The sequence below is a fragment of the Oryctolagus cuniculus genome, chromosome 8 (genome assembly GCF_051225735.1).
Source record: "Oryctolagus cuniculus isolate XC-2025 breed Fujian yellow rabbit chromosome 8, ASM5122573v1, whole genome shotgun sequence".
Taxonomy (NCBI): Eukaryota; Metazoa; Chordata; class Mammalia; order Lagomorpha; family Leporidae; genus Oryctolagus; species Oryctolagus cuniculus.
This window is the reverse complement of record NC_142874.1, coordinates 95,718,554-95,745,731: the sequence shown is the minus strand read 5'-3', so window position 1 is coordinate 95,745,731 and position 27,178 is coordinate 95,718,554. Positions and strand designations below refer to the sequence as shown.

Genomic DNA, 27,178 nt, shown 5'->3' with positions numbered 1-27,178 from the left:
AATCACATTCTGCATCACAAAATACTTAGTAAGTCTGTACTTGAGGTATCAGGAGACACTGAAGACGGTCAGAATTATTCAGATGCAAGCCAATCTGTCGTGGACTCCACCACATGTCCTTCCTGGTAGAGAGGGGGAGGTGGGACTTTCATAAACTTAGGTACCACTTTTTAGTGAAAAAGTGGCTTTTTTGTTAAATAGCAGGAAGGCAAAGAATTCTCCTTGTATCTGCTTCTTCTCAATTACTCTCAGATAAAAACAATACTTTAACACAGTTTAAGGCGGCATATTTTGGGGTGGCATATTCTGTTTTCTTACAGTGTGGTGTTTCTTCTCCCCCACTGACATTAATCTTATCATCTTTTTATTCCTCTTAGTACATTCAGGGCATAACATGTTGTCTTCTAGTCCTGACACCAGAGGCTTCCTGCAAAAAGGCTTCAACTGAAGTAGGAATGGAAGACGAATTCATAGCCTTGGGCTGACTGATTTTTGCAGCAATTCTTGCCCAAGATGCCAACGTGGCTTCCTGAGCTGAAGTTATCACTTCAACTATATTAGTTTCTTCCTCTCCATTGCTCCTAGTACAATTGTCCTGAAGCCTTGCTCTATTGGTCATTGTAATACATTTCTTTGGACATGACCGCATTTTGGCTTCTCGTGGTGTGTCAGGAACATCCTGTATTTGTTTGGGATATGCATGTCTCTGGAGCCTCAGATACACTTCTATTTTCTGGCCATCTGTACTCAAATTAAGTTGTTGGTACCAGTTCCACAAAGTGTTCCGAGACACCTTAGTAATTGGGGGCAAAATGGTTGGCAGGGGAAAAACTGCTTTTTTGCACTTAGGTTTTGGGGAAGCTTTGAATTGTTCGTTTGCTTGTGGAAAGTCAACTTTATTGCTTTTCCAAGGCTTCTTAGATTTGATATCTGCAGGTTTGATATCTGCGGTTGAAGAAACACTTAGTTCCACTAGATGTTCTTTTTTAGGTTCCTCTACAACTGGAACCAATGTTAAAATCACATTGTCCTCATCTAATGTCTCAAAGTAATTCATCTCGCTGCTGCTATAATATGAGTCTTACATTTTCAGATCAGCCAGGAGAATGTAAAGATGGCAATGTTAAAGACATCAGCAGTGTACGTCTCTTCACCAGTTACATCTACATCAACAGTGTATTACGGTATATTTTTGTCTATATCCTCACTGGAAATTTTTTTTGTGGGGGCAATAACCGTTCTGAGTTGAGGGGATATATCATTGTGATTTTTGTTTGAATTTTCCTGATCGCTAGTGATCCTCAGGATTTTTTTAAAAAAAGATTTATTTATTTGAAAGACAGACATACACAGAGAGAGATATCATCCATCTGCTTGTTCACTCCCAAGATGGTCACAATGGTCAGGGCTGGGCAAGGCCAAAGCCAGGATACAGGAGCTTCTTTCAGGTCTCCTACATGGGTAGTAGGGGCTTAAGCACTTGGGCCATCATCCACTTATTTTCCTAGGCCATTAGCAGGGAGCTGGTTTGGAAGTAGAGTTTCTGGGAAATGAACCAGTGCTGATATGGGATGCCAGTATAGTGACTTTACTGGATATGCCACAATGCCATCCCTGAGAATTTTTTCATGTGTTGCTTTACTATTTGTGTTTCATTCTTTGAAAAATATTTTTTCATATCTTTTTCCTGTTTCTTAACTAGATTGTTTGTATTATTAGTGAATTTCTTGTCCTTACATATTGTGGTTATTGATGCTTTATCAGATGGATAGTTTGCAAATATTTTCTTCCATTCTGTCAGTTGCCTCTTTACATTGTTTTTCCTTTGCTGGGCAGAAGCTTCTTAGTTTGATATAATCCCATTTGCCTATTTTTGCTTTTGTTGCCTGTGTTTCTGGGGTCTTATCCAAGAAGTCTTTGTCTAGGCTGATGTCTTTCAGAATTTCCCCTATGTTTTCCTCTAGTAATTTCATTATTTCCTGTCTTAGGTTTAAATGCTTGATCCATTGTGAGTTGATTTTTGAACAGAGTGTGTGGTAGGTGTCTTCTTTCTAACTTCTGCATATGGAAATCCAATTTTTCTGAAACTGTTTATTGAAGAGACTGCCCTTTCTCCAGGGATTGATTTTAGCTCGTTTGTCAAAAGTTAGTTGATGGTAGATGCATGCTTGATTTTTGGGGTTTCTATTCTGTTCCATTAATCTATATGATTATTTTTGTTCAAGTACCAGGCTATTTGGATTATAGCTGCCCTGTAGTACGTCTTGAAATCTGGTATTGTGATATCTCTGGCTTTGTTTTTATTGTTTAAGATTTCTTTGGCAATTCATGCTCTTTGGGTTTCCAAATACCATTTTAAGATTGTTGTTTTCCTTGGTCTATGAAAAATGTGCTTGGTATTTATATTGGGATCACACTGAAGCTATAAATTGCTTTGGGAAGTATGGATATTTAGATGATATTAATTCTTCCATTCCAATAACTTTGAAGATCATTCCATTTTTATGTCTTCTTTTTTTTAAAACATTTTATTTATTTATTTGAAAGTCAGAGTTACAGAAAAGCAGAGGCAGAGGGAGAGAGAAAATTCCTCCATCTGCTGGCTCACTCCCCAGATGGCCACAATGGCCGGAGCTGTGCTGATCTGAAGCCGGGAGCCAGGAGCTTCTTCCAGGTCTCCCACATGGGTGCAGGGGCCCAAGGACTTGGGCCATCTTCTGCTTTCTCAGGCCATAGCAGAGAGCTGGATCAGAAGTGAAGCAGCCGGGACTCAAACTGGTGCCTATATACAATGCCAATGCTGCAGACCAGGGCTTTAACACACTGTGCCACAGTGCTGGCCCTATGTGTCTTCTATTTCTTTCATTAATGTTTTGTAATTTTCATGTATAGATCTTTCACTTCCTTGGTTAATTTATTCCTAGATATTTAAAGTGTTTTTTAGCTATTGTGAATGGTACTGATTTTACAAGTTCTTGTCAGCATGGCATTGTTCGTGCATACAAAAGCCACTGATTTTTGTGTGTTGGCTTTACATTCTATTGTTTTGCTGAATTCTCTTATGAATTCTAATTTAGAGTCTTTTGATTTCCCTGTACAAAAAAATGTCTTCTGCAAACATGGATAATTTGAATTCCTCCTTTCCAATTTATATCCCTTTGATTTCTTTTTCTTGTTTAATGGCTCTGGCCAAGATCCAGAATGATATTGATTAATAGTGGTGAGAGTAGGCATCCTTGTCTGGTTCCATCTTAGTGGAAATGCTTTGAGCTTTGCCCCATTCAGTGTGATGCTGACTGTGGATTTGTCATATATTAGTTTTATTGTATTGAGGTATATTCCTTCCATATACAATATTTAATTTTTTAAAAAATTATGAAAGAATGTTGTATTTTCTCAAATTCTATCTGCATCTGTTGAGGTAAATATATGGCTTTTATCCTTCATTTTGTTGATGTGATGTGTTTTATTGATTTGCATGTGTTGGTACCCTATAGATCCCAAACATTGCTTTCAAGTCTTTCTAATGTTTCATCCTCCTCTTCCTTCTTCTTCCTCTCCTCCCTCTTCTTCCTTCCTCTTCCTCCTTCTTCTTCCTCCTCTTCTTCAGGTGGACTCAAAACAGTAGGGGCCTTTGAATTCTCCCTTTGTCACAGCTGCCAGTAGCAGGGGTGGCAGCAGCCTCCTCCCACCTTGCCCTGGGAGGATGGTATTTTCTAACCTGGAGCTGGGTGCATAGATGGAAGGGTGGCTATTGGTCATGTGTTTGCATTTTTCCTTTGTGCTGCACAGAGTTCTCATCAGTTCTGATCATTCTCCCATGAAAATTTCTCTGAACCAGTTCCTGGCAATGTGTTTCTTCCTTTTTGTATCTCTCTGGGTCCAAGATCAGTGAGACTCTTCACTATTTAGACATCTTGAACCTCTCAAATTTTAACTTTTTCATATCTGTATTCTGATTTTCAAGTTGTACTAACCATTTATGTATCTCCAATACCATCCATGTTAGTGAAGAAATGTGTACTGGGGCCGGCACTGCAGCTCATTAGGCTAATCCTCCACCTGCGGCACCGGCACCCCGGGTTCTAGTCCCGGTTGGGGCGCTGGATTCTGTCCCGGTTGCTCCTCTTCCAGTCCAGCTCTCTGCTGTGGCCCGGGAAGGCAATGGAGAATGGCCCAAGTGCTTGGGCCCTGTACCCACATGGGAGACCAGGAGGAAGCACATGGCTCCTGGCTTCAGATTGGCACAGTGCGCCGGCTGTAGCAGCCATTTGGGGGGTGAACCAACGGAAGGAAGACCTTTCTGTCTGTCTGTCTCTCTCACTGTCTAACTCTGCCTGTCCAAAAAAATGTGTGTTGGGTAAATAAGTGATTGAGTAAATGACTGACTATCAAAACTTACCAAAAAGTCAAGGAGAATCAACACACTTCTTCAGGATCATGTCAGTCATTCTTGTGACAGGTCTTCAGGCTTATGAATTATATGAGTGCAGTGCAGAAATAAATTATAGTGTAGGCCAATGTCAAACTTCACTATTGAAGAGAACCCTAGTATAAACTGACAACATTTAGTGGAAAATTTGGGATGTGATAGGATTTAAGACATCTTCAGGAGCTTTGCCAACACCAGTGTCAAGGATTCCTTTGGATAGAATAAGCAGAAGCTGATGGTTTTCACTTGTAAATTATCAGGAAACACTAACTTAATGTCTTGCAGTGCATATATACCAGGTAGTGCTATAACTGGGCATCTTCCTGCATTTTATATGTTAAACGGGGGCTTCCAATTTGTTTTTTATTGTCTAAGTGATATCCTAGAATATTATCTTGTATTTAAGTAAAAATATGAAAATACTTAATGCTTCTCATTTTGCAGGCAACCATGTATAGAACTATAGTTCTTCTTAGAGACTGGATTCTTATGAGGTGAGTCTGGCATTAGGTAAACCGTTCCGGAGACCAGAAGAGGCTCTATCCAGTGTCCATCCAGGGAAATGCTTGGAGATTGGAAAGAAGGATTTTGCTTAGTTGTTAGAACAGGACACTTAGTGTGATTTAGAAAGTGGTGTTCTGGAGAGGCAGGCTACGGTCTATTCATGGAAACTTTTCTAGGCCTAACTTTAGAAGGCAACTGTGACTTTGAAGCTGGCAACAATAGTGGATGGGTATAGATGTGTTGAAAGACTTGAAAGCATTGTTTGGGATCTATAGGATACCAACACATACATGATGTGTACAATCATGTATCAATAAAAAGGAGACAAATGTTCTGAATTTGTGATCAGATTTGAGAGAATTTTTCAATGATCTACAACACAAAGGTGCATTCAAAATAGTTTAGTTATTTTATCTTTATTGGAACAAAACGTATGGGCACCATGTGCAGCAAATCTGGGAAAGTTAAATTTTCCAAGTCTTGAGGACTTCTGCAACTTCTCACAGTTAGTAAGGTTAATTTGAGGGCAGACCAGGACTCATTAGGGGTCCTCAGGAAATAGATCAATGGATGCTCTGGCTCAGAGTTGGGGAGATGGAGTAGAGTCTTTCCAAGTCCAGAGTGAATCGGTTTGAGAGCACCCAACTTTTTAGAAAGGGGAAGTCGAGATTCTCATCTCATGATACTTTATCTTAGTTTGGGAATCAAAGTTTTACAAGATCCCCTTGACGTGATGCGAGAGATTGGCTGGGGATACAGCACACTTTCCTGGCCTAGTTTATATCATGAAGGCACAGTGTTTCATTTCCTGGCCTTGCAAGTTCAGCATGGATTGCTGTCATGCATCTGCTCTTACTTGATCCATGGCTCCAGTTTTAGGAAACCCAAACTGGAGCAGAAGACTTTAACTAGGAAGGAAGCTCCTGTGTTTATTGGAGTTCAAAAGAATATATTTTTATATATATAAGTATACAAATTATAGATATATGTACATATATAAATAATATATAAAAAATCACTAAATACATATAATTATAAATATATATAAATAAGTATTGGAAAGGAAATAATTTTCTAAGAGAACTGTGCAGTTTAATCCAAGTTCTAGGGGAATTATGAGGCTTTGAACAGAATGATAAGGGTCTGGCTCAGATACTGATATCATAAAGAGCATTAGGTCTTGTTTTCCCCTTAGCCACTTCTTGGGAGAAAAGACTCTTTGGTATGTGTTAGTAAGAGTCACTTTAATTATCTTCCTTTTCTGTGAAAAGTGGAAATGAAAAACAGCTTTGTTGGTTAAGACCACAGCTGCCTCCTTGAAGTATGAATCTTGATAAATAACAAGACTATCCCCATTTCCCTCTTCCCTATTTTTTTTTCTTTTTCTGAGTTCCTAGAGAGCTTAGTTATGAAGCCAGGTAATATGAACTGCTGGGAGCTATGTTTTCCTGGTCAGTTGAAGAAGAATTTGAAGTTCCTTTGACAATCTGGGAGAGAGGGGTGGAGAACCAAGGAGATATTTATAGCCTCCTTGGTGATGATATCAGGTCTGATTAATCTGATTGAAGTTAACCCAAGTCTTCAATAGATTTATGAATAGAGGTTTTTTTTCCTTTGGTATAAATGGGCAGAGTTTCTTATCTAGTCCAATATGCTAGTGGATAGACACAATGTGTAAGGAATATAGGCCCAGAGGTAGAGACAACTATGAAAGAACATCTCATTTCTTTGTTGCAAATGGACCTAATTGATATCTATAGAACATTTCATCTCACAATTTAAGAATGCACATTCTTTTCATCAGTGAATGAAACTTTCTCTTATATAGATCATATACTAGACCTTAAAGCAAGTATTAGCAAAAAAAACTTGAAATCATACCATGTATCTATCTTTTCTGACCACAATGGAATGATGCTGGAAATTAGCAACTTAAGAAACTGTAGAAAATATGCAAACACATGGAGACTGAACAACATACTCTTGAATGGACAATGTATCATAGAAGAAATCAAAAGGGAAATAAAAAAATTCCTGCAGATGAATGAAGATGACCATACAATATCAAAACTTATGGGATACAGCAAAAGCAATAGTAAGAGAACTTTATAGCAATTAGTGCCCACATAAAATAAATGATCTATCAATGCATCTCAGGCACCTAGATAAACAGCAACAAACCAAACCCAGAATTAGTAGCAGCAAAGAAATAAATGAAACTGAAACCAAAAACAGGTACAAAAAGTCAGGAAATGAAGAGCTGCTTTTTTGAAGTTAAAATTGACACATCATTGACCCAACTAATGCAAAAGAGATCAAATCAATAAAATGAGAGATGAAAAAAGAAATGTAACAACAGATACCACAGAAATAAAAAGAATCAGGAATTACTACAAACAGCTGCATGCCAACAAATTGGAATATCTAAAAGAAATGGATAGGTTCTGAACACCTACAATCTACCAAAATTGAGTCATGAAGATATAGAAAACCTAAACAGACCATTAACCAGGATGTAGATTGAATCAGTAATGAAGACTCTCCCAACAAAGAAAAAGTCTGAAACCATATGGATTCACTGCTGAATTCTACCACACATTTAAAAAAGAACTAACTTCAATTCTTCTCAAACTATTCAAAACAATTGAAAGGGAGGAAATCCTAGCAAACTCCTTCTATGAAGTCAGCATCACCTTAATTCCAAAATCAGAAAAAGAAACAAAAAAGAAAGAAAACTCTAGACCAATATCCTTGGTAAACTTAGAAGCAAAATTTCTCAACAAAATATTAACTGAATCCAACAACACATCAGAAAATTGAGAGCTATTCTTTATTATTGTGATTTAAATTATTATCTATCTTTAAAAATGATTTATAGTTTTTAAAAAAGATTTTATTTATTTATTTGAGAGGTAGAGTTATAGACAGTGAGAGGGAGAGACAGGCAGAAAGGTCTTCCATCCACTGGTTCACTCCTTAAATGGCCACAACGGCCAGAGCTGAGCCGATCTGAAGCCAGGAGCCAGGAGCTTCTCTTCTGGGTCTCCGACACAGGTGCAAGGGCCCAAGCACTTGGGCCATCTTCTGCTTTCCCAGGCCATAGCAGAGAGCTGGATTGGAAATGGAATAACTGGGACTCAAACTGGCCCCCAAATGGGATGCCAGTGCTGCAGGTGAAGGATTAACCTACTGCGCCACAGTGGCAGCCCTTACCTTATATTTTTAAAGCATGCATTGTCACATCTATACCACAATAGTTTGAAAACTGTCATTTTGTTCATTTTGGTATAGACCTTGTAAAATCTTATAATAAAATCTTTACTTGGAATATTTTGTAAGTACATTGCTCTTTGTTATTTTTAGTTGGCCATAGAATATTGGCATCAATTACAGCCAATTAAAGACCATTAAACTGTAAAGTGCTAAACATAATATGTTGTGAATATTATCAAAGATGGAAGTGCAGTTATATTATGGAGGTAGAAATTTGGTTGTTAAGATGTGGGCTTATTTTTTTTTCAAAGTCTTTATTTCTATCATCTTTGAGATCTGATTACTTCTAATAATAGTAAACAATGATAAAATGAGGCTAAAATAAAAAAGAAATTAACAGATTTTTTAGCAGCTTATTCAAAAGGATAGCTTACAGGAACCTAGGAATTATGTAACCTTTTATAAATATATAAAATTTTTAATTATATTTTCCAGTAAATATCTTTTTATTGTGGGAAGTTTTCATCTTGGACAGAAGTGGAAACAGTATAATGAAACCAAACATATTCATCACCAAACCTAAAACATTATAGAATCTGGTCAGTATTTATTATTATGTTTTATTATTCCTTCATTTTATACTCCCACCTCCTCTGAGCTAATTTTAAACAGTTCCTATACATCATATGATTCCATTCATAAGAACTTCATTTGCTATAGTCCTTGATCATAGAAACATTAACATACTTTATGCTGATAAATGCTATATTATTTATAGCTACTTTATGTTGAGATATTAACTGAAATATTTGTTTAAACTTATATTTTCCTTGATTCATCATTTTAGGTAATCAATCTGGTAGGTTCATATTCAGTCACATAGTATTCCATATTCCTCTGGCATCTTCAAAAGATCAGGACGGTTCGGATGCTGTTAATAAGAAAGTAAATGATAAATTTAATTAAAACTCTCAAATTTTTTTCCCATTTCAGGACTTGGTCTAACCCTTTCTTTATATGCACCCACTTTGTCAGGCTAATTTCTTTTATTTTGTCATCCTCTTCTATTCATGGCATATATACACAGTGCTAGTAAGTGGGACTGGAAGGGAATTGGTTGAATTCATTCAACCCGGACAAGGTCTTGTTGCCCAGTGGTAATATACAGAAGTAGAGTACATTGGTATACTTTAGTATACTTTAGTCTTGGAATAAGCACTACTCTTGGCTTTTGTATTGCTGAAGGCAAAGTTGGACATCGAAGGAGGAGATGGTTGAGGGGTTGGGAGAACCCAAATGTTCTCACTCCTGGATAACTCCAATAAGTAAAAGGCTCAGGGACAGCGAAGTGTTTTATCTCAGACTTCACTGCTGCAGCTCTGGAATCTTGGCATCAACAGACTGCCATGCACACAATTTTACACCCAGGTACTAGAAGATAACTTCACCTGTGGAGGGCATACTTCTGTGTCCAACCCTCACCAGGGAGAAGAGTTGCTGTACCTTACAGGCCAGTCAGTCATCATGTCCCTTCCTCCATCTTTCCTGTTACCTCCTTTCTACATGTTTAGGCAGTCAGGCATCCTCTCATTGGGCTAGCGGGGAAGATGAGGCCCTACTGAAGTATCTACACCTAAACCTCTGCTCTCCCATGGCCCACTGGGGAAGCCCCCTTGGAGAATAGCAGAGATGTGACTACTGACTAATAAAGAAATACAGCACTTTGTACTGGGCTGCCACTTTGCAGGTATCCTTGTGTTAAGTTCCATGACAGAACTTTAGAGGAACAGTGTTGTAGTAGAGGAGCTGTGAGCACCAGGGTCTATGGCCCAAAGCCTCAACCTACTCTGAACCTGAGGAATATTACTTATGGGGCTGTTTAGATTATATAAGATATTGCAGGGTGTCTTCATTAAGTTTATATAATGTAACAAAAATAATGTTTAACTTTCTTTTTATTGAACTTCACTTTTAAGTTGTAAATAATATATCTACAAATTAGGGAGTTCATGTCATTGGAGATATTTTCTGGGAACTAGCCTAGGTCCTCACACTGTGGAGACATTGTCTATTTTTTTTCTGTGACATCTGTTCTGTTTTGAACTCTTGTCATTTACTTTTTACTTTATGCTCTCCACACTTGTTGCTGTGTCCTTGTTTTTTCATATACTCTTGGCTTTGCACCTCCTTTAGGTAACCGTGTTCCTCTTGTTTTTGACCTTTGCTTCTGCTGATCAGGGCTGTTTTTGATCATTATGACCATAAAAATTGATCCTAATCTTAGCCATTTCCCAACCCTTAGAACCTCTTAATTAGGACATTTCTGAATTCCTAGGATCTGTGGAATGGGGACACAATAGCTAAAATTATGGATCAGAAGGTATCTTACAGGAGCTTTATGACAAAGCAAGAAAAGGATGGAGATGAGGCATCTTTCACGTGTCTGATACCTGCCACTCATTGCTCACATCTCCATTGTTTCGCCTGGGTCCAATTGCAGATGATTCCAGACTCAGGGCAACACTGCTGCAGATGATCTGACTTTATACCATAGAAACCTCTCTTTCTAGGTCAACCGAATCCTAATTGAGTTAGCAGCTGTTTGTGAAGGTATGCATTACGGAACTGGAAGCTTACCCTTGTCACCCACCCCAGTGGTTTCTATTTAATCTTTTAAGCACACCTAATATCTCTGATATGAAAGTCAGGACAGACAAACTGGTTATTCCTCAACACCAAATAAAAACAGAACAATGTTAAAGGGTTTCTAAAGCCCTCAATCATCTACTTGTTAATTTACCTTTTCCCTTGATCCAATAGATTCAGTGCCTCGTTGATTTTGTCAAATGGCAGGGTATGGGTCACCAATGCATCCAGATCAAATTTCCCATTCTTGTAGTCAGAAACCAGCTTTGGGACAGTTTCTGCATCCCAACCTATAATTTGGCAAAAGTGCCGAAAAATGAAAGACATGGTCCATGGCATTAAGAAGTACTTTCTTCAGCATTTGTAGAATGTGAAATTAGGTCAGATTGGAGTTATTTCAAGTAGATTAATCTCCTCCCCTCCTTAAATTTTTTGTACTTGCATACAGTATATTATATTATTATAAAATATTTTATTATATTTTATGTTTAGTATATTTTATAATTTATATAATAAGATATATAATATAATAAAATATATGATATAATAAATATATAATAAAAGATAATAGCATATTTTTTCCTATAAAAATCAAGATTATTTCCTACATTAGATAAAGAATTCTATCAATTAGCTAATAGTTTACTTTTAGTTATTTTGTTTGTATTTTTCTGTTGGTTTACTTCACTGCAATTGCAAATTGATTTTAAATTTGCAAATTATAGTTACATTTCTATATGAACTTTGTTTACTTGTAAGTAATTAGTGTTTGTGTAGTTTTTAGATCTGTTCTAAACATTCAATATTTAAATTATTTTGTTTTCCTGCCAACAATGTTACCCTAAAAATTTCAGTACTACTATGAAGGAAATTAAGAACTATGACGAATAACATCTTACCACCAAAATTTGTTCCTTTTAAAGTACGGCCCATTATTAGTTCAATTGGAGAAATAGTCAATCCTTTGTCAGCTAAATTGACTCCAACGAAAGTACATGATCCCCAGCCTACTGTTGCGCAGTCCACGGTTGCTTTCTGGAAGGCACAATACAAAAGACCACCAGAGTATGTAGAAATGCAGAACATGAACTCCAGTGTTGGCATATAGAACGCATTCAAGAAAATTTATCCAACTCTGCATATGAGATAATGGGATTCAAGTTAATGAGGTATAGAATCATTGTATTGAACTTCAATACAATTTGTGGATTCATTATAAAACATTAAAAATAAACATCGTATTTTATTCCATATTAATACCATAGATAGATTGAATCTAGAATGTGTATTGTTATATATCAAAAAAAGGACACTTATGTGCATATGTGGTATTAGGAAAGAACTGTAAGCTATTCTAAACTTTAAACAATAAGTTTTTGGGGCTCTACCATGGACATACACTAAAATATTTGCAATTGTAGGGGCATAGGAGCAAAATCTTTGAAGTTGTGAAGAAAGGATAAAAAGTAGCTGTTCACTAGAGCATAAGAAATTTGGCTCACTCAGATCCTGAGTACTTTTCAGTGGATTCAATCAACCAGAGATTAAAAATATTCTAAATAGGAGTGGGTGTTTGGACTAGCTGTTAAGGTTTCTACACTATGCATGTCACTACCTAGGTTTAATGCCTGGCTTTGGTTCCATAGTCCAGCTTCCTGTCAGAGCAAACCCTGTTAGCCAGTGGTGACAGTTCAAGTAATTCGTTTACAGCCACCCAAGTGGGAGAACTGTATTGAATTCTCAGCCCCAGGCTTTGGACCCACCTCAGGGACCATTGAGGGCATATGGGGAGTGAACCAGCAGGTGGAAGCTCTTTCTCTGTTTCTCATAAAAATTTTTTTTCAGAAATAAAAAATGGTGTCATTTGTACTGGCCACGTACAGAATTTTTTCCTTGTCTTATTCTCTAAATAAGACAGTATAACAAATATTTTGTATTATTTACATAGACTGTAGTAAGTACTAATTAGAAGTATTTATTAAGACGTTGATTCACATTAAAACTTCTTGATATGTTATTAACACACATTACAATCTATTATATAAGAATAGTAAATATACATATATAAATGTGTTAATATTAAATATAAATGTTACTATATACATATATGAGTGTTTTAATAAGTTTATAAAATGGCATATCATATTTATATTAACAAATGTGAAATGTTAGCAATAAATATGTATGTTATATATAGTTAAATAGTATAAGTGTTTATTTTTATTGATTTCCTTTTTTTAAAATATTTTTTAAATTTATTTGAGAAGTAGTGTTATAGAAAGAGATAGAGAAAGACAGAGAGAAAAGCCTTCCATCCACTGGTTCACTCCCCAAATTGCAGCAAAGGCTGGAGCAGAGCTGATCCAAGGCAAGGAGCCAGGAGCTTCTTCCAGGTCTCCCACATGGGTTCAGGGGCCCAAGCACTTGGGCTTTCTTCTACTGCTGTCCCATGCCATAACAAAGAGCTGAATTGGAAGAGGATAAGCTGTGACACAAACCAGCGTTGATATGGGATGACAGCACTACAGGCAGAGGCTTAGCCTACTTGCTAAGATAATGCACTTTCTGTTTTATTTGACTTAATAGTTAAAATGAGCATTTGTTCATTAATTAAAAATGAAGAAACCCTCAAAATTATCCTCTCAAAATAGGAAATTGGGATACTCATGTTAAACAAAATTAGAAAAATATGATTTCCAGGCTATTAATATTGAGCTTTTCAAAGGAATCTCAAAAGAAAAATCAACATTTACAAGTAATATTGATATGGCTGCTAATCTTGATTCACAATGTTAGTACTGGCATTTGGGGAACAATTCAGTGGGCATTGAAATAAATGTGTAGTTGAGGGAGTGGAGAATGATTTGTAGTTGACACCTCCATTTCCTTGTCACCTTTTTGAAAATATTAAGAAAGAATGATTACAGCTACTTTAATGATCATGACCCAACATTCTGAAATGATTGTTGGCCATGGAACAAATTCAAAGTATGAACCAAGGAAAATATAGACATACCATGACTTCTGATCCACCTGCACAGTCAATAGCAAAATCCACACCTCCGTTGGTCATCTCAACAATGACATCCTGGACAGGTTTATTCAGTTCTCTAGGATTGAGGCAGTCAGTGGCTCCCAGGGCTTTGGCCTTTGCAAACTTGTCACTGTTGATGTCAATGGCTATGATTCTGGAAGCTCCTGCTGTTTTACAACCCATTATAGCAGAAAGACCTACACCTCCTAGGCCAAAGACTGCACATGTAGAACCAGGGGTGACCTGCAGGTAGGAAAATTATGAAGTAACTCTTAAAACAGCTGGTCCCATTTTTTTTTTAAGAGGGAGGGTGGTATGAGGACATGATTCTATGAGTAAAATCCTGCCTGTTATAAAACTATATCACCACTGGAGGAAACCTGCCAATGTGAAAATGGCTGTTACTGCTTCAGTTCGGTTAATTATTTCAGAGCCATGAAGGGTACAAGGAAAAAACACAAGTGAAAATGGTTTCCCTAATTTACTTTCCCCTTCATTGTTATCAGCACAAAGTTCAAAAACCAACAAATTCTAAAGAATTTACCATTTTTTAAAATTAGTTAACAAGTTGAAATCTGTATTTCTAATAGAATTTATTCAGTTGTATTACTTTTGTAGCTGCATTTGACCATCAATATATCTCTCAATATGAATCGACATTGGTCCTTCTAAATCATCAATTCATTTAAAAGGAATGAAGTCCAAACATCTTTGTATGGTATTGAGGGACTTTCATGATCTGACCTCTATTTATCTTCCAGCTTCATCTCCATTATAGACGCTATGCAGCAGCCACAAGAACTTTTTGCAGATTTCTGTCCTCATCCCTTAATCTCAGCTGGTGTATTTTCCACTGTATTTTCTTTAATTAAGATATAAGCTACACTTCTTCTTTTTTAAGATTTTATTTATTTATTTGACAGGTAGAGTTACAGACAGTGAGAGAGAGACAGAGAGAGAGGTCTTCCTTCTGTTGGTCCACTCCCCAGATGGCCGCAACTGCCAGAGCTGCGCTGATCTGAAGCCAGGAGCCAGGTGCTTCTTCCTGGTCTCCCACACCCGTGCAGAGGCCCAAGTACTTGGGCCATCCTCCACTGCTTTCCCAGGCCAGAGCAGAGAGCTAGACTGGAAGAGGAGCAACCGGGACTAGAACCAGCGCCCAAATGGGATGATGGTGCCGCAGGCGGAGGATTAACCTAGTGTGCCACGGCGCCGGCCCCAAAGCTACACTTCTGTACTTGTGTTAAACAGCATTCGCTTCATGAAAATTATCCTGATTCTTCAAGCAGAAGTCACTGCCTACCTTTTTGTGTTTCCTGTATCATGTAACTTATAATCTCTGATCAATTGCTTGTGTATAGGCTTTTTTTAATATAAAGGGTTTATTTATTTGAAAGGCAGACTTACAGAGGGAGAGGGTGAGACAGAGGGAGGGAGGGAGGGACAGGGAGGAAGGGAGAGAAAGAGGCGGGGAAGAGTGAGGGGGGAGGGAGAGAGGAAGAAAAGGGAAGAAAGGAAAGAAGGAAGGGAGGGAGGGAGGGAGGAAGGGAGAGAAAGAGGTGGGGAAGAGTGAGGGGGGAGGGAGAGAGAGGAAGAAAAGGGAAGAAAAGGGAAGAAAAGGGAGGGAAGGAAGGAAGGAAGGAAGGAAGCTATCTTGCATCCACTGTTTCATTCCCCATATGGCCACAATGGTTGGGGCTGGGCCAGACTGAAGCCTGGAGCCTGAAACTGCATCTGGATATCCTCTGTGGGTGGCAGGTACCCAAACACTCGGGCCTTTTCCGCTCCTTTCCAGTTGCATTAGCTGGGATTCCAACTGGTGCTCATATGGGATTCTGGCATCCCAGGTGGTGGCTTACACCACAGAGCTACAATGCCAGCCCCATGTGTGAGTGTGTTGATGGCAGAATTTTATATTCCACATTGTTTTCAGGAAGTCTTCTGTTTGTCTAATTTTTTTTTGATAGGCAGAGTGGACAGTGAGAGAGAGACAGAGAGAAAGGTCTTCCTTTGCCGTTGGTTCACCCTCCAATGGCTGCTGTGGCCGGCGCGCTGCGGCCAGTGCACCGCGCTGATCCGAAGCCAGGAGCCAGGTGCTCTCCTGATCTCCCATGCGGGTTCAGGGCCCAAGCACTTGGGCCATCCTCCACCGCACTCCTGGGCCACAGCAGAGAGCTGGACTGGAAAAGGGGCAACCAGGACTAGAACCCGGGGTGCTGGTGCCACAGGTGGAGGATTAGCCTATTAAGCTGTGGCGCCAGCCCTGTTTGTCTAATTTTTAAGAAATGTTACTTTGAAATGAGTTTACAGTGTACAAGATAGTATAACTGAAATATAATTCTGCAGAGTAATATAGTAGTAGAAAATACTATATTGAGAGATGATTAGTTTTTATTTTCGAATGAGGATGGGATGCTTTAAGGGTTAAAGCATAAATAAAAGTAATGAAGAAAATCTCTCCAAGAGAGTGTTAATGCATTCTAAGTTAGAAATAAAATTACTAAGGAACAGAAATAATATTTTATTGTTTGCATAATAGGTATGCATACACTGACCTTTGCTATTCAGGGGAAATTAAATACTTGTATTTTGCAAATATTAAGAATACTGCTCTCCATAAATTGTGGCCTATTTACTATAATATTAGGGCACAGGTTTACTATGTTTCCCAACATGTTTCTGTAGAGTATGGATTAAAAAGTTACCCTGTGAGTCTCTCTGGAAGGACAAAGGCAGTTTTCCATATGCAGCAGTGATGTAACTAATTGTATTCTCAAGCTAGCTCACAACAGTGTGTAGATTGAATACTCCACACTACTTAGTGATACAACTGGATCTAAGTGCCTTTTTATTCAGCACCTAGAGGAAGAGTCACTGTAAAGCACCCCTACAATTTGCAAACAGGGCTACCCAGAGTGGGTGCTTACCTGTCTGGGAATACCATTGTTACAGAGTGTTTTTACAGTTCCAAAGAACTCTGTGAAATGTGATTTAATTGACAGCAAAGGATACCAGCAAATTAAAAAGAAATCAGGAGTTCTAGTGATAGGAGGGTGTCCCCAGTAATATACCATTGTTGCTTCACTTTTCTTTCCAGAGGTAAATTTAACTCTGTTGTGGCTTTTACCTTATGGGCAGAATTACTAATATTTCATTTGCCTTAATTTCTTCCCATCTGATTTATATTTCCCCTCTGAGCATTTGGTAAGATCTTTTATCATGTAGGATCTCTTTCTCAACAATGAAAAGAATAAGTCCTGGGAGCAAACTTAGACAAGAAAGCTGTGCAATTCGACTTTGGGGTATATATCTGAAGGAAATGAAACCATTATGTTAAAGAGATGTCTGTACATTCATGTTCCTGCAGCAATATTCATAATTGCCAAGGCATGGAACCAACATAAGTGTCTAGGAATGCATGAATGAGTAAAGAAAATTCAGAGTTTATGAGACATCCTCACAAAATTCATGGAAGATGTGTATTATAAAAAAACTAAAAATTTCTTTAAACTCATCTTTGAATTTTTTCCGTGAACTTTTTGAAGAACCTTCATATACACAATGGAATACTACTCAGCCTTAAAAAAAATCCATTCCATGGAAACAACTTAGATGAACCCAGAGGTCATTAGGCTCAGTGAAGTAAGCCAAGCACAGAAAGATACCACCTGGTCTCAGTTATATCTGGGATCTAAAGCAATAAACCCATAGAAGTAGATATGGCAGTTTCATGACTGGGGGATAAGGAATGTGGAAACATTGGTTGAAGGATACAGGTTGTCAGTTTGAAGAAATAAGTGCAGAGCATGGTGACTGTGGTTAATGTACTCTATATCTGAAACTGACAGGAGGGTAGATTTTAAATGATCTTACTATTAAACAATAAGTATGTGGATAATGCTAAGCATGTTACTTAGTTTGTTTTAAACACTTCATGGAGTAATCAAAATATTACATTGTATCCCATAAATGTAAGATTTTTTTAAAAAAATCAACTGTAAATAAATAATTGAAACAGAAGGCTGTAGCTGAATCTCTGGTGTGGATTGACAGCACTTAAGAAGCACTGTAGAAGCAGAGGGCATAGACTGCGTACAGTTCGGAAGAAGAGGGTAGGAGGATGAGTCTTCTTCCCTGGGTCTCCAGTGCTGTGAAAGGGAGAAAGCTCACGTGCCTTGACTGCTGTGGTCACATCAGCTGTTAACTTCACCATACTGCCAGCACATGTCCTCTAACAGCCTTCATATTATAACTTGTTTTCCCCTACAATTTTCAGCTTTTCATTAATGAATGATTCAGTGAATGAATAAATCATTAGAGGGAGATAATATGCTGATAGCAAAGAATAGCATTTCCATCTGCTTGACAGATAAAATTTTCAATGAAAAGTCACTCTTCGTTATTTTGGCTTCAAAATCAGCCTCTTACCAACTCTAGATAACCTGATAGAGAGGACTCACTGGATCATGAAGCTGAGAACAAAGCCTCACCAAGGTGTTTTAAGAATTTCAGATGTTCTCATGACTTTACCATTCATTTGTTAAAAAAAAATATCATGGTCCTAGTAAGTGCCAGCCAGGGTGCTAATCTCTGTGGATATCACAGTGAGTAAGAGAAGTTTTTTGCACTAAAGGAACAAAAAAGTGTAATAGGATGGAGAAATAAAGGGACAATTTTTCCACTGTGTGATGAGAACGAAGACAGGGTAAATGCAGATACTCTGGGGCAGAACTGGGAAGATGGTCATTGCTTGACTGAGATGCTGAAGGAGGAATTGGTCAGGAAGTGACATATAAGTGGAGTCCTCACTGCGATGTGGGTGGGCGGCAGGTGTAAGGCACCCAGAAGCCACAGTGACTGGTGCCTGGGAAACCCGGGTGGGACCGAGGGGCAACAAGCAGCTCAGGGGGAAGCAGGAAGCTACTGTAGCCTGCTGAGGACATTGACCTCACCCCTAGGGAAAGTCAGATACACAAGAAGAATGACATCTTCAAGTTCGTTGTTTAGACAGAGCCCCCTAGGACTGTCTTTACAGTGTTGAGTCAAGGCATAAAGTCTGATGTCAGAGAGGTTAAAATAAGGAGGTTGTCTAATTGTGAAATTCTTTCATGTCTGACCAAAAAGCTTTGTAAGAGTTTTTAAATTCTAACCTGGGAATCTGGGGACACATTTTGCCCCTATCAGGGCTTCCACCAAAGACTCTTTAAGCCCAGGACAGGGATGGAAGCACATATGTGTTAGTACTGATTGAGGGTGAGGAGTCCTCAGCATCAGTGAGAAAGCCTGGATGGCTGTGTGGAGATGGTGAGGGTCTCTGTAGCTTCTGATATCCTTTGACCAGGGGGCTGTCCCAGGAGGAAGACTCATATTTAGGGGTCATATTTAAGCAGATCGTATGTAAGTCAGGGATGCTCCCCAGTCTCACAGTGGTATAGTTTATAAAAGACACTGGATGCCAGCTACCTGCCACCTGCTGGGTCAGATGTTATATGATTTATTTATCTCCATCAGTATCTGTCCTAGGTGTTATTCCAGAGAGGTTAAATTACTTGCCTAAAATTACAGAGGTAATGAATAACATAGCTAGATTTTAAATGAGGGTAATAGACTTTGGATCCTTTATGTCACATTGGCTTCTAGTAACTTCTGGGTTGTGCAACCTGATATTTAATCATTTACCTTGGCCGTGTTGATTGCAGCTCCATAGCCAGTGGAAAAGCCACATCCAATCAGACAAACTCTTTCTAAATTTGCATCGTCATCTATTTTGGCAAGATTGACATCTTTTACTACAGTGTACTGAGAGAAGGCACTGATTCCAAAGAAATGGTAAATTGATTTTCCTTTGCAGGTAAACCTGCTAGTTTTGTCTTCCATTAGTTCTTGCTCAATTAAAGGATTTTTACCTTTGCTGGAAAGTTTAACAAAGGGAGAGAGATGAGGAGACATTAGATAGAACACTGATCACTTTCCTAAAAAATATGTTGGTCACCGTAGGTTTGTTGTAACATTTTTGTAAGGTGGATAACTTGAAGAATAACCTAAAACTTTTCACATCAATATAGATTCTGTTAGAAGTATTTTAAATGTAATGACAGCGAATCTATCGAATGCTTTTTGTATGCCAGAAATTCTTTTAAGGATTTTGTATGTATTAACCTTTAACAAATTTTAGGAGGAATTCAAGCATACACAAAAATAGAATAATGTAATAAACACCAATGTACCTGTCTCCCAGCTCCTGGAAACTGTCAACCCTTGGCCAGTCTGATTTCATCTATTACACCTCCATGGTACCAGTTCCCTTCCTTTAATTGGACTATTTTGAAGCAAACCCCTACATCACTATTTATTCTGTAAATATTTCAGTCTGTAGTCCTCCTAAGATTCTTTTGACTCTACATATTTTATTGCTTGACATACCCTTAACTTCTGTAATTTATAGTTTGTTCCTTTCCCTCTTTTTCATCTTCACATTTATTATTTTGAAGGAACTGAATCATCTGTCTTGTGGAGATTTTCTTCATTCTAGATTTTGATATTACATTTATGTAATTTGGTTTAAGATATTTTCTGTCCCTGCATTCCTCCTAAATTAATATTTTTTATGTAAACACTTTGTCTGATTCAGGTTTTATATTTTTGGGCAAATACGTCATACATAGTTGTGTATACTTTGTGAAAGGAATGCAAAATCTGTCATAATCAAAATGGAGTCATGTGTCAACCCTAACTAACTAACTAAAGCTGGAAGTTTATAAAGGAATAGTTCTTATATATAATTGCATGATAATAACTATCAGAAAAGACTCTTCTAGAAGTACATAACACAGAGGAAAACATAACCTTATGAAAAAGTACTACTTCAAGGACATATGTCCAAACTTAGACTAAGGTCACCCTGGTTATTAATCATTGTGTCTGAAAATTATTGTTTCAAAATATCTCATGTAATACCCCTCATTTTTGCCTTTGATAACTTTCCCTGCACAACCTCCTTGAATATGTTGTTGGTTCACTATGTCATGCACATTCCCAGTGCAGTGTGCTGGTATTCCTATTGCAATGCTCTGCTATTCCCAAATAAATAATATTATTCTTTAGAATTTTTTCTCTATAATTATTTTTCTGATATTAGGTTGGTAATTGCTTCTGGAGGGTCAGTAACTGATTATCTCCATTCTTGTGATATTAGAAAGAATTTATTACCATTGTCTAAATTTGTTATTTAGATTTGCAAAGAATATCCTATTAATTCGTTGACTATCTATGACAACCTTATGAAGCAAGCATTATTTTTATCCCCATGTTATAGATGTGGAAACTGAGGCACAGTGGTAGATGTGAGTAGTGCAGGTTTAGCCTTTCCAGTACAAATAGCATTAACAAGAAATTGATTCTTACGTAGTCTCAGGAAAGTCGAAACAAGGTGATTAACATTTAGATTTTGCTACTGTAGTCCCTAGGTTAAAAGCCTGTCTCCGAGTCTTGTCTTCATGAAGTCTTGGAGTAAATGTGCTTTATTGCTGCCTTGTATAATCCTTGTAGATGCAGCTAGTATTCCAGTAACATATTTATACTTTTACTGCATATACATGTAGCTATAAACAATTTATGGTATTGCTTTTGTGTATAAAATATTAGTGAAAATGTGCTTCAACAACTTTCTTCTTTCCCTTAACATGTTTATTTGAATTATTCTATGTTGATTTATGCACTTAAAGCTCAGTGATTTTGAGTTTTATAGTACTCCATTATGTTACCACAGCAATTTATTAAGTCATTTTTTATTTATAGACATTCTTTCAGTTTTGGGTTGCTAGCTGTTATTAACATTCTAGCATGTCTATTTGTATTCAATTGCAACAGTGTCTTGTACACATATTAGAGTCAAATTGATGACCAGGTGGTTAGCACCTCTTCAACTCCATTTAGGTATTGGCAATGAATTGTCCAACATATTTGTACAAATATATGCTCTTACTAACAGCACAAAGGGCTTACCAGAATTTTTCACAGAAGTTTGTGAGTGGACTCAGGCAGAACTTGCACTTTTTACAATGAGGTATATACAGGGGGATTACTTTGTCTCCTAGAGAGAAAGACCATAGGTTAGCTTGTGCCCAAGATGTTGCTCACAGTTTGCAGCAGATGAATCAGTGGATAGTACCATTCTTTCTGGCATATATTTTATGTTCAAAAGAAAGCACATGTGGCTAAAAAATCAAGGTGTCTTACAAGATTTCAGATGCCCCCAACCCCTACTTCTGTACATATTCACACACACACACACACACACACGCACACAACTCAGCATTCAAGGAACAGCTCTGTAGTAACGCCATTAGGTGCAGAGTCCCATCTGAGGTTCTGCTGACTTTGTGACTTTTGACTTTTGACTTTGTGACTGTTACTTGTTTTATTTCTGAATACCCAGCAGAGAATAGAACATCCTTAGATAAGATAAGAGGTGAAAACTAACAGGCTAGAAATAGGGAGTAAACTTTATGTTATTTTCCTGTTTTACTATTTAGCTTGACTTTGACATTCTCTGGTTAAATTCAATTTCAATTTTATAATAGCTTCTGTCCTTTGATAACTAAGGTCTAGTGATAATAATTCACATTTAGTGTTAATTCAACATTTAGTATGTGCCAGGCACCATTTTAACTGCTTCTCGTGTTGTCTTACATGTTTCTCAGAATAACCCTCTGAGATAAGTACTAATATTTTCCCATTTTAGGAAACAGGAACTGAGAAGTCACAGAAAAATGACATATCCAGCCAAGAGCATGTAGCCAGTAAACCACAGACTTGGGACTGAAGGTTATATTGGTTAAACTCCTTTATGGAAGAAAAAATTTTAGGAGCAGTTTGTTTCTGTGAGTTTGTTTGTAATGGAATCTACTAATACCTCTTTGGAGCATTTTCTTTAAAGCAGGAGAGTGATATGGGTCATCCTGTCTTTTCAGGGAGGGTTACTTCACCAACATTCCAGGACTTGGTGGCTTTGTTGTAAAATGCGACATAAATAACTTCGCCCAGTTGTGTGTATTATTCAGGTATTATTTTTATCTTACTAACCTCCAAATAGATACCTAAACTAACATTAACTTATGTATAATGATTTTCACTTAAGCTATCCATAAATTCTCATTCTTTATATAATAATAAAAGTTTCCTGTTTTACATAAATAAAGTAATTATAAATATATTGTATATGTACTGTGGAAGCTTCAGTTTAAGCAAACCTTGCATTTTGGCTTCTTAGGACAATTCCTTAGCACCATATATAAAGAAAGTGATCATGTGTCTGAGATTTTATTAGTAATTCTAATTTCAAATATTCTGTCCCATTTTTAGACTGTGATAGACTGTGTGTGTCAGGTTTGCTTTTGAAAAGATGGTCCTACCACGTAAGTATCAATCAAGTATAGCATGCAAAGTCAGGACATAACCTGACATATGCACTTAATTGGAATCAGAAATTAAAATACCTGGTTTGACATTGGTCACTCCTGGCCCAACACTTTCAACAATCCCTGCTCCTTCATGGCCAAGGATCACTGGGAGAAAAGCCCCTTCAAATTTAGGATTGATCACATGGGTATCAGAACGACATAGGCCAGCAGCAATTATCTAGAAAGCAATCACAAACTTGGTCATATTTCTGCCGTTATACTTCTGTGAGGGGGAATGTTATAAGTAGCTTTGGTCTCAATGTCATCTTAAAGCATTATGATATAGCTGGAACTCAATAAACATTACATTTTTAAAAAAGAACAGAGAAAAATGTACTAAGATTCTTTTATTCTTATGATGTATCCTTGCTTTCTACCTTCCATTGCTGTTAGAAGGTCATATAAAGTGATAGGATTGGCAATTACTGTCTTTAGGAGAAGAAAATGAAAGGCAATAGAGGAAACTTTGATATTAGCCAGAGAGTGGAAATAACGTGGGTTTCTAGGGTTTCTTCAACTTTTGTTGAGAATTTGTGAAATTAAGAGGCAATAAACCTTTTACAAACAAAGGAGATATCAAATAAAAAATATCTAAATTAATTACCGAAGTATTCTGGTACTACTTTTCTTCAAGATACTGTTCATGTATAAACTAAACCCTTCACTTTTTGGTCCTGAGGAAAATTCAGGCTGACCAAAGTTGGGGAAATGGAGTCATTGAACTCACTGGGATCAATGCAGTCTCTTCTCTCTGTGGGTGCACTCTGGTCACCTGTGCCACACTTGTGCCACGCAGGGCAGTCCTTGGGATTTTCCTTCTCCCTTGTTTTGGACCTAATTCTCTTTCTTCTAAGAACATTTTCCAAAAAGTGGCAGTTGGAGGACAAAAAGAAAAACTAACTTCCTAGTGCAAAGGGACCTTTGTCTGGTCCTTAATGTTAATTTATGTTAAGCTCAGTTCAATTACATTTTAGGTTGATTAGCAAACATTACTGAAACAATTAATGATTTATCACTCCTGAGCATAGTGCCTGTTCTTACTTGAACCTTAAACTAAAACTCTCTCATACTGAAAACTCCAAGGACTCCCAGTCATTCCATGTAGGATTGAATCGATAGAAACCAATTCTGTACTTAGGAGACAGTCCCCCCTTACCTGAACTCGAACTTCATGAGCCTTAGGAGGAGCTACCTCAACCTCTTCAATGCTAAGGGGCTTTCCTGCTTCCCAGGCAATGGCTGCTTTGCATTTAATAACCTGAAAGAGAAGTGGAGGGTGGAGGTGTGTGAAAGAGAAAGTAGATATCATAGGAGAAACCTTAAAGAGCCTGTAGATATCATAATATCATGAAACATAGTTTGTTGTTGGATTATTTATAATTATAATATCAAATATGAGAGGTCTTAACTGAAAATAAGATTTTAAATTCTGCATTTATAGTTTTCCTATTTTTTATTTTTTGAAATGGACAATTATATTAAAGTTTACCCTAGTATAATGGCTTGACTTTTTTTCTATCAAAAAGTAGATATTTTTATAGAGTTCATAGTGCTTGGTTGAGAACCAATAGGTGTTGTCTCAATCATTTGTAATTAACTCTGAATTATCCAACATCTTATTTCTGAGACAAAGATTCATTAGCTACTCAAAGTACAGATGTCAGACTAGCAGTTGTGCCACAGGGGAACTTGTTTGAGATGAAAGCTCTCCCCAAATCCACTAAATCAAAATTTGCATTTGAATAAGATCACCAGATGATTTATTAAAACTCTGAGGTTTATACAATTACATAAATTTATCAATATCATGTAAATTAAATAAAAATGTGTTTTCATAAAAATTTGTGAAAAATGCATGAAAAGAAATGAAACATTTCAGTACTCTATAATACATACATCAAAACATTTTCTAGCCTCAAGTTTTATTTACTCTTTCAAGTAGAATTAAAATTAAACGAAGGGAAAAAGAAGTAAGTCTCCTGCATTCTAACATTATTGTTATTTTTGGTATGATGTTCTCAAAATCTTTGACCACATGAACATTTATTTTTCAATAGTTGTTATGAAATTCTTAATTATGTTTTTAAACATGATTAATCTTGTTACAAATGAAATATATATATATATACATATATATATATAAATTACAGGAATTTCCAAATCCAGGTAAGGAAAAAATTCATCTATGATTTTATTACTCATTTTATGATTTTGATCTAAATTCTCTTAAGTATCCCAAATGGGATCATAAATTATGCAGCACTTTTAGTTTTTAATCTATTTTTGTTTATTGCTTAACATACATGAATATTTCCTATATTCTTTCCAACATTATTTCCAACAAATGCATGTTCTTTTTTATGGCTCTAGCATAGTTCCTTTAGTCCCTTTTTTTTTCTGGCCATTTAAATAATATTTGATTGAATGCCCTTGTAGTAAACATTTGATAGATCCACAGTTAATTCCTTTTAGCAAGTTCCTCGCATTGCGGCTACTCATATCCTTTTGTTCAACATTAAATTACTGTAATCCCTAAAGACAGTGCCTTTCAACAAGTGTACACACACACACAAATGCACAAACTGAACACAATGCACAGACTGAACAACTTAGCTGCTTACTTTGCCTTTGGTGCCCATTTCCTTCTGGAAAACTTGCTTTGGAAGTTTCTTTCTGATTTGAGACGCCTTCACTTCTCAGGGTGTTCTGTGTCCAGTAATGAGCTATCTTTGAGTAAATATCATTCTTGCTGTCTTGTTAACCAACCACTTTTCTTTGTTGCATTGGTCTGTAGCTCTGCCCACTTCCTGCCACTGTATTTGTGGTGTCGTATTTCAGCTGTAAACTCTTTGACCCCAGCCAGCTCAAAATTTTTTTTAACTTTTTTTCCTTTTATTGAAACATACTAAATAATAAAGTACGTTAAAAATTCAAAGATGAGTTTACAAATAATCAAGGATCACACATGCATGGCTATTTGTGAGAAGTAGAGTATCCTGTACTGATTGTTAAATATTTGAATAGGAGTGGAGTTGCTAGGTGTTTAGCTGTTATAATTAATGCTGAAGATATTTGCCAAGTGCTGCACCTACCAGCAGCAGTTATCAGAATCTTCATGGCTCCAAGCCTTGCATGTGCTAAACTTGCCTTGCCTCTCTTAAAAAGTTGTGATGAAAAAAATGCTCAGGATCACTAGCCATCAGGAAAATGCAAATCAAAACCACAATAAATTTCACCTCACTCCAGTTAGACTGGCTTTCATACAGAAATCAAGAAACAACAAATGCTGGTGAGGATGTGAGGAAAAAAGGTACTACCCTAATCCACTGTTGGTGGGAATGTAAACTGGTACAGCCACTGTGGAAGACAGTATGGAGATACCTCAGAAATTTGAATATAGGCCTACAATATGACCCAGCCATCCAGCTTCTGGGAATTTACCCAAGGGAAATGAAATCAACATATGGAAGAGTTATCTACACCCCGGTGTTTATTGCAGCTCAGTTCACAATAACTAAGACATGGAATCAAGCCAAATGTGCATCAACTGAAGATTGGATAAAGAAATTACTGGATATGTATACCACGGAATACTACATAGCAGTAAAAAATGAAAAATGAAATCCTATTGCTTGCAACAAAAAGGATGAAAATGGAAAACATCGTACTTAATGAAATAAGCCAGTCCAAAAAGGACAAATACCGTATGTTCTCCTTGATCTGTGCTAACTAATAGAGTACCTAAAAGGTAACCTATGGAAGTGAAATTGACAGTGTGAGATGCAATGACTTTGTACAGTCCTTTTCTCAACTGTTGAGGAACGGTTGAGAAACAGTTTTTTTATTCCTACTATTTGTTGAACTCTTTATCTAGTATAGAGTTAATCA

At 37.2% G+C, this 27,178-nt stretch overlaps 1 protein-coding gene and 1 pseudogene across 1 annotated transcript; both read right to left on the bottom strand.

Annotated features, from left to right (window-relative positions):
• Positions 1–276: 276 nt before the first annotated feature.
• LOC100350926 (developmental pluripotency-associated protein 2 pseudogene) lies at positions 277–1,146 on the bottom strand (annotated as a pseudogene).
• Positions 1,147–8,783: 7,637 nt separating this feature from the next.
• Positions 8,784–26,019, bottom strand: ADH2-1 (alcohol dehydrogenase class-2 isozyme 1; the record flags this gene model as incomplete). Its single annotated transcript, NM_001170871.1, is given in 9 exon segments — positions 8,784–9,080; positions 10,950–11,085; positions 11,695–11,830; positions 13,812–14,072; positions 19,509–19,740; positions 21,834–21,921; positions 23,327–23,468; positions 24,447–24,548; positions 25,912–26,019. Coding segments are annotated over 9 exon segments (1,140 nt in total). The 3' UTR covers positions 8,784–9,055.
• Positions 26,020–27,178: the final 1,159 nt, after the last annotated feature.